This window comes from Siphateles boraxobius, unplaced genomic scaffold, assembly GCF_051911475.1.
Source record: "Siphateles boraxobius isolate OS27281-9 unplaced genomic scaffold, OSU_SipBor_1 66, whole genome shotgun sequence".
NCBI classification, from domain to species: Eukaryota; Metazoa; Chordata; class Actinopteri; order Cypriniformes; family Leuciscidae; genus Siphateles; species Siphateles boraxobius.
Window position 1 is genome coordinate 3,606,616 of NW_027509193.1, and position 8,882 is coordinate 3,615,497.

General features: G+C 38.0%; 2 protein-coding genes across 3 annotated transcripts in view; one reads left to right on the forward strand and one right to left on the reverse strand.

The window, feature by feature from the left end:
- Window positions 1-8,386, forward strand: part of rai1 (retinoic acid induced 1) — a 64,729-nt gene extending 56,343 nt beyond the window's left edge. The window contains exons 3-5 of one of the 2 annotated variants that reach the window (XM_077211650.1): window positions 63-156; window positions 2,491-2,540; window positions 6,671-8,386. In XM_077211650.1, coding sequence (XP_077067765.1) covers window positions 63-156; window positions 2,491-2,540; window positions 6,671-6,679 — 153 coding nt within the window. In that variant the 3' untranslated portion in view covers window positions 6,680-8,386. Of the gene's footprint in view, window positions 1-62; window positions 157-2,490; window positions 2,672-6,670 lie in introns of those variants that run through there. The other variant, XM_077211651.1, reaches the window with a different exon arrangement.
- Window positions 1-8,882, reverse strand: part of tom1l2a (target of myb1 like 2 membrane trafficking protein a) — a 143,895-nt gene that overhangs the window by 51,166 nt on the left and 83,847 nt on the right. The gene's annotated exons all lie outside the window — the stretch shown is intronic.

Consider the following 8,882-nt stretch of genomic DNA (forward strand, 5'->3'; position numbering starts at 1 on the left):
GCTGTGAAGGAAAGAGTCGATAATTTAGAGAGAAGCTCCTCAGGCCTTCTGTCTCATCACAGAAATGCTCCAAGTGCCAAGGGGAAGGAGCTTCCATCTGCTGCAGCTGGAAGAGCTGTACTCAGAGGTACCATTATGTCTGCGCCAAAGAGATGGGTAAGAGTTCTGACATATTGAAATGTGCTGTTTGTTTGTCTACAATATTTACTGTCCATCCAATGACTCCACCCTCCACTCCACATGAAGCTCTGTAGAAACAAAGCAGGGAATGCGTGTACCTTCTGGTCATTTTATTTTCTACTAAATAATAATACAATTTAAGACAGATTTTCGTATTTTTGTTTATGGGTAAAAAAATGAGATTATACATATATTATATTTATTTTGCATGAGTGGGCGGCCCTGAAATGCCCCCTTTCAACTCATTCTGTCTTTTGTAGGCTATACTGCCTTTCCTATCAATCAGAATAATAGTTCATCTGATATACTGCTCTGCAAATTAGTTACAATAAAGTTTCTTCATACTGTTTGGCTGTTTCATATATTTGTTGCCAAAAGCCTACATCTTGTTTAGAGCACAACAACACACTTCTCGGGTAGGCGGAGGCGCCGGCATGATCCCTTGCATTGTTTCCTGATAACAGTGGAAAAATATCAAAAACTCAGTCAATTTTGGTCATACAGATAAGAGTAAGACATAAATCTACTTTTATTATATACACTCACAATAACGATTTTGTTAAAAAAAAGAAAGAAAACAAAGTGCCATCTCTGTCTCAGAACAACTTTATGAAACGCGACAAAAAATAATCGAAACTCAGCGAATACTTGCCTCACAGACATGAGACATATGTCTATTGAAAGTTTGATTCAAATTTTCTGATTATGTAATCAGTATAAAAAACAATGAGAGGTAGCCTACAGTTGTTTCCATCTGAGCTGATTATAATATATGCAGCAAGCTATTCAGATCATTTGGATTCGTAATCATTCATGTGAACATGTAAACGTCCCCATCACCTAGATTACTTTTCATCGTTTTTGGAACAATTCGTGCTGTGAAGAATAAGCCATAAATTTACCTAAGAGGAAGATCGAGATGCGATGCGGCTTGATTCAGCGGAGGATATCATTTATGATAAGATACTTACATTAGTAAAAGTGTTTTTTTTAAATAAACGTATACACATTTTACTAGTTGGACTTTTTCCTAACTATATCCATGTAGAAGACTTTAAATGATCTGGAAGAGCGACAGTAGGCATTAATATGATCATGCTTCAGGTCATAATTCTAAAGTTCAGCCTATTTGGGCCGTAAGACACTGCAGTAGACTAATTATTACTACCACTAGTTTTACCACTAGTAAACTTGTAATTATATATACTTGGGTTGGGTATATATAATTACTAGTCCAATGAGGGTGTTTTTACACTGGTCCGCTTAGCGTTCACATAGGTATTTTTACACCGAACCAAAAGATACCAGACCTATAGACATAGGGATATGTTCACAATCAGTGAACACATCAGTGAGGTTATAAAATGTGTACATGAGACAAAACAGGAATCCCTCTGTCCCACACACACAAACCAAGATCTACTGCAAGGAGACGCAATTCTGATACCTGTACCCAACTGAGATGGGCAACATCACGACTATGATGAGAAAAAAACAGGTGTGCTTGAGCATTCTGTCCTTTTTAGGGTCGCATTTTGTGACAACATGTCCCGTTTTTGTTTAGTTGTTTTCTTTGGTCCGTATTGCATTCATTCAGTCCATCCGCACCAGAGTTTGTTTGGAAGCAGACCGAGACCCATCTTTTCAGCAATCTCGGTCCGCTTGTCTGGTGCGCACCAGGGTTCGGATGGCAGCGTTCACCCTTATTCAAATAAACCGCACTAACAGAGCAATCACACCAGGGTTTGTTTTAATCTAACCAAACATGCCAAGTGTGAACACACCCTTCGTCTCACAAACCATACTTTCATAATATCAACTTAAGGCATGACAGGAAGTTTTTGACCAACAAGTAAAATGAAACCAATTCAATTTTTTATGTTTTTCTGTGACGTTTAGTTTTAGGTAAATCTGACAATGGTGCTGACAGAATCATTTTTCTATGCAGTACTTCACCTAATTAACCTCTTTCACTTCAGGCAAACATGACGATGTCTACTTTACCTACTACAATTCTTGTGACTATTTATTCATTTCAAGCTCTCAACTGGAAGTGGCAGATATCGTCAGCTCTGGACAATATGCACCAGATGGTACATGAATGCTCAGTGGCATGTCATCCGAGGCTAAGACTAGATTCCCTCCATCATGCATTGCTGTTTTCCATCAGAAATTGCCATCATTGAAAGTGGTGGTTACACCACTGGAGATGGGTCTAGTCAGAAACAAAAGGCTGAACAAATAAAAGCTGATCTTGTATTGCATTTTCAAATTTATGCCTTTGATTCTTTCTTTTTTTTCTTTTTCCAGGCTGCACGTTTCAAGAAGAGACCTTCTCCATTAGGTGTCCATATCACAGGGTAAGCAGGTGAATTGGTTTCGCACACAGCAAAGGACATCTCTGATCTAAAAGACAGCCCCATTGTATCATGAACTTCAGTGTCCTTGTAACATTCTACAACCTCCATAACAGCAGCAAGGAGTGAAACTAGACAACAGAGCCCAGTTCATCATCAGCACCATCTCTCAGGGCAACAGATGAGCCCTGAGCATATCTCACCCTTATCTGTCTGCTATTGACTGTGCAGCTCACTACTGACAGCAGAAATTAGTGAAGGGATGTTAATTAGACATTCTAGGCTCTCTCAGTCTCCTTGTTCCCCTTTAGGAGCCACAAACATTAAAGAGGAGAAAAAAGATAAGACATTTAGAAGTGCTGCCTGATGATTATTACTGGATCGGGACCAGACACATTTTTCACTCAAGGTCTTGGTTCTTGCATAAAGCAGAAAGCCGTCCCAAAAAAAACAATCTCATACTGATTTGGCACATTCCTAATCCTAAAAATGAAATTTTTCCACCGTTGGGCCGAGCAGTTCTTAGAATGTTAAGGAACGGTTCCAGTTATGTTTCCACTTGAGAGTGGTACGGCACGGCACGATTAGAAAACCGTTCTAGGCCCGGAATTCTCGTGCTGGTAGAATCCCCTAAAGTGATGTCACAACTCAGAACGCTTTTATATTACATTCCAAAGAACGTCCGTTATCAGCCACAGAGTGGAAAATGAAACCGTTACCGTACCAGCTAGCCCGGATCGGCACGGGATGTAACGCAATGAGAACCGTTCAGCCTGACGGTGATAAAACGGCATATGTCATTTTCCATCAGGCAAAAGTATGAATTGATTGGAAAGTAATAACATTCCCCTCCTCAACAATCCACACCACTTGGGGTCACAAAAACAAAACAGCAAGTTAGGCCTTGTTTCACAGACAGGACTTAGATTAAGCCAGGATCAGGCCTTAGTTCAATTAGGACATTCAAATTGATTTTATAAATGTGCCGTAGGAAAAAAAAAAACATAACTGGTGTGCATCTTGAGACAAAACAATGGCAGTGACATTTTTTAAAGATATGTCAGTGCAAGTAGCTTTCAGTTAAAACAGCTCAAACATGCATTTTTAGTCTAGGACTAGTCTTAAACATTGTCTGTGAAACCAGGCAAATATTAGTAATGCTCACCTTAACTTAGTTTCACATGCCTCTTCGTTCTTATACTGTTGCATTTGCTTGTGCATTCGCCACCTACAGGCAATCTGTGAACTACAAACTACAAACAAGGTAGGTCAGGGAGAGAGAAAAGAAAAGCGATAGACTGAACAAGAAAGACTGAGAAAATGGGCATGGTAGAAAGTGAGAAAGAAAAATGATATTCAGCAGCTTCCTGTCTGAGACCGTGAGGCAAAACCTGGATGGAGATTAAAACACCCCACCCTCCTCTCTCCAGCTCTACCCTCCCTTCCTTTTTCGACCTCCCACAACAAAGGGAGAGGAGAACAGAATGAGAGAGAAACAGACAGACCAACAGAGCAGAGGAGAAAGTTCAGAACAAGCAGAGCACACATCAGCAGGGGGATCTAAGGGCTTTGGGTCTCTGGGATGCCAATTTGCTGCTTTAATGAAAGCGAGCGGTAGAGATACCACCCCCGTCCAGGTCTCCTAGGAAATCTCCTCCTCCTCTTCATCTTCCTCTTCTCCTCTGTGCTCACATGCACGCAGCGGCGAGCTCTCTTTTAGGTTTACGTGGCTTGAGAACATGACGACAGCAAAGGAGCACAGGCAGAGCTTTAAGTCAGGCCGAAGAGGGCAGCACAGCAGGCAGGGCAAGAGAAGGAGAGCGTTCTTTCCCCTGTTCTTGCATTAAAAAAACTCCATTTGCATTTCCTCAAGGAAATACCAGTTCTAGTCAGGCAACAAAAGAATATTGTTAAAGTTTTGGGTAAATCAACACAGGCCACAAAACAGTCACTGTGCTAGGTGATGAAAAACAGTATATATATAAGTATGAGTATATGAATATATATATAAGACAAGGCCAATCACAATTCAGTATGCAACTAGTTGTAAGAAAAAGAACACAAAACCAAATGTTGCAATGAAGTCATGGCAGACATTTCATCAGTGTAAGTCGGGAAATTCTCATAAATAAAATAAACAATCTTCAAAGTTCACATTTTAAACCTGGAAAAGCCCACGTGTATATATAACTTCAAAGCAATCAGAGAGGCAGATCATGTGAAGCACATCCAAAGTTAACCGAGAATGGTGTTAATACCAGATGTAAACAGTTTCTAAGTTGAAGGGAAATTCTGTCATTAATTACTCACCCTCCTGTCCTGACTTTTGTTCATCTTCGGAACACAAATGAAGATCTTTTTAATGAAATTTGAGAGAATTCTGTCCCTCCATTAACAGTTACACAATCTACATTTTGAAGCTTTAAAAAGTTCATAAAGAGAATGTAAAACTAATCCATATGGATTGAGCAGTTTAGTCCAAGTTTTCTGAAGAGACTTGATCGCTTTGATGAAAATATTTAATTTAGGCTTTTATTCACATATAAACATTTATCAGCGAACATAAACAGACGTGCTGTCACACGAGAATGAACCTCATTGGTTCTCGCATGTCAAGCAAACAAGCTTGAGCTTCAGTTTACCACAACTGATGTGAGTTGATGAATGTTTGTCTGTGAATAAAAGCCTAAATTCATTCTGTTCATCATATAAAGCGATTGAGTCTCTTTCGAAAATGTGGACTTAACCGCTAAATTAATATAGATTGGTTTCACGATCTCTTTATGAAATTTTTGCAGCATCAAAACTGTAGTTGCGTAGACTGTCAATGGAGAGACAGAAAGTTCTAATATTTCATCAAAAAGATCTTCATTTGTGTTCTGAAAATGAACGAAAGTCTCTCTGGTTTGGATCGACATGAGGCGAGTAATTAGTGACAGAATTTTCATTTTTGTGTGAACTGTCCCTTTAAGCAGTTCGCGCTGAACTAAGACGTTTGTTTGGAACACGAGAACGTGATGAATATCAATGCAATCCTGCCCACTGTAACCAGGCTGTGGTTAAATCGCGCTGTGAGAGAGATACTGATTACCAGCGTTGAAAAGCAGAAGGATTAGTTCGGAGATCAGAGAGAAAGCGAGAGATTGGACCCAGAGCAGAGGAGGGAAAGAGAACGCGAGCAACAGCAAGAAAAGCTGCGGAGGAGGAGAGATAGCCTACATAAAACAACTATAACATCCATGTCAGCGCAATTAGGAAAGGGTCCTGCAGTGTTATTTTCGAGAGTGGGCTGGCTGAAGATCCCAACTCAATACAGATTATAGTATATTAAACATTTTTGTAATTATTATTATTAGTTATTATTGTGTAAACTTACTTAATTTAATTTCACCAAATTTGTGTACATCACATTTTATCGTCATTATATCAACAACCATGGTCTTCACGTCAGTCATCCGATAAGTTTTGGTTAATATCTTGTTATGAATAAATCAATCAATCAATCAATAATGACGTGCTTAGCATAGCGTTTATATGCCAAGACAATACAGAATAGAAACAACAAGCTAGTTAGCCATTGCTCTGTGGTAAGTAATCAACTTTAGGAGGCCTATTTGGACATTTTAAAAACATCTTTTCAAATGTATCAGACTGATGATGAAATTATAGGTGTAATGTTTTCAAGTGAAACAAATGAATATCAAATCATCAAAGAATTCATTAAATCCATTACTTATACTTACTGTTATTTTTGCTGTTGTTTTCCCTCCAAAATTATGTCACTTCCTGGATGATGATGTCATGTTTGTTAAAGGTATATTACCTAAGACTCAAAGGATGGAAAGTGATATTGGGGATGCAGTAAAACATAAAATGACTGCGGATTAAAACAATATTCCCAAGTAAACATGTTTTGTTTGTAGCATTTCCATTTGAGTACGGAAAAATAAACTCCTGAAAATCTAAATATTGAAATGCTGTAACTGTGATATTGTTAAAATGACTTCCATCTTTAAAAATGGAGAAATCCATTCATTAAGATATACGAGGCGGTTTAATAATGTATATGAATGAGGAATATTTCAGAAAGCCTTTCACCACTCTTACGCATTTCAAACGGATCTGTTTTTCAGGCGTTGTAATATATACCGGCGCATGAAGACTGGTGAATGTCAGCTATGCAGTAGAACAAGGACATGCGTTTGCCTGTGTGCTGTAAGTTGCTGTGGACACAGAGAAAATCTGGGGCTTCAGTCGAAGCACAAAAATACTGTAGCAATACTCACCCAAGATCAGATCATCTCCGAATCCATCCGGCCCAGCCCAAACACAAGAACCTTCATGACCAAACGCTGAAAATGGGAAAGACACTTTTGTTATGAATCTGAATGTGTCATTCTTCCATTTTATTCCGTATTCTGGAGCGGATGTTATCAGTCGGGGACACCTGGTGGTGGATTTGGCCTGCTGCCCCAAGCGCTGGTTGGCATACCCGTGCTTCCGCTGTGGAAGGGGGATTAAAATTTGAAGATGTCATGCAACACTGGATGTATTTCAATGGACACTTACATGTTGCAAAGAAAAAAAAAATTAAATTGTACATGCTGTGCTTTACAGGTCTAGATATTCTGATATAATGAGGAAAAAAAATGCATTATTTTAATATACTGCTACTCCCAAGTGTAGGCTTATTTTTATGTGCATTTGAAGACAAAACAGCATCACTGAGATGTCCAACAGTGCATCCGGATGGAAAAATATCCTGCGTGCGTACAGTGTTGGGGGTCACGCATGGTAATCAGTTATGTAATCTGATTACTTTTTCAAGTAACTAGTAAAGTAACACATTACTTTTAAATTTACAACAACATATCTGAGCTACTTTTTCAAATAAGTAATGCAAGTTACTTTGTTTTCCTATTTATTGACTGAATTTGCATTTCCTTCGGCCTGAAGCTTATCCGTTTGATTTTTGGTGCGAAATGACCTTTAGATTAGCCAAAAATACAACTTTTTTTTGGCGTTGAAAAACTTTTTAAGGTGTAACGCATTACTTGTAAAAGTTCCCCAACACACGTTCGTATTATGTGTATCAGCTTCTCAGAATTAGGAGAGTTGAACCAAAAATAAAAATTCTGTCATCATTTTCTCAAAACCATTATGACTTTCTTTCTTCTGTGAAACAAATGAAAAAGCAATATTTTAGAGCAACAGCACATTTAAATTAAAATTTTCTTGAAATATAGCACTCTTCGAACAGGTTTTTATGATCCTTTTTTTTTCCATTTTGGAGCTTGACAAACCGAGTCCCCATTCACTTTCACTGAGTGGAAAAGGGCAGCTTGGACATTCTTCTAAATCACTCAAATGAAGAAAGAAAGTCATATGAGTTTGAAAAAAACCCATCTAGATGAGGAAATAATGGCAAAATTGTAATTTTGGATGAACTTTGAGCTTACGAAAGCCTCAGCACACGGAAGAGATCCATACCACAAACAGATTTTACATTTCTGTTCATGTTATTTGTGAAACGATGCAGAAGACAACGTGAAAAATTGATCATGAGAATCCATAGTCATTTAATCAGATGTATATGTGACTAACATACAGTATTATATGCTTCACTTCACTGCAGTATTACAGGTAAGACTGCGCATAGAGATGACAGAACCATCACGTAATTATTTGACTCCTAATTCTAAGTAATTGTGTATATAAGTATTTGATGCTGTTTAAATGTAAGATGTGATGTACTATTATAATTGTGTATAGTATTTCTTAGAGATGTTTATTTTCTATAAAACAAATATGTTATTGCTTACAAAAGTTATTAAAACAATGAATTAAAAGGTCTGTTTTTGGAATTGTGTTTGTCCACAGCTCATATTATAAAGTTTCTGTGTGTTTGGTATTTTCTTTTTATGTAACGCTGCAGTGAAATATAATAGATGTGTGAACATGAACAGCTGTCTTTGGAATTGAGATCGAAATCACGTTTTGTTTTGTTTTCGTGCATCTTTGTTGACGCTCAATGCAAAGTAATTCAGTGCTATTATCCTTAAATATGTCTCTGTCTCACAGCCAGTGGTCTGAAATTACATCTGGAGGCATACAGAAACAGAATCATGCCTTCTTGCTTTCTTCACCTTTATTTACTGTGCTGGGGCTTCTGTTGGTTTAGCGAGGTAGAAACAAACCCATTCTATTTCAAGTTAAAGAGTTCGTCACATTTCATCACCCAACCACCAGCAGTACACATTACTTTCTGAATTTATTTTAGAAATTATACTTTTCCTGTATGAAATGTATATTCAACCAGGTGACTTTTTGCCCTCTAGTGGTTAA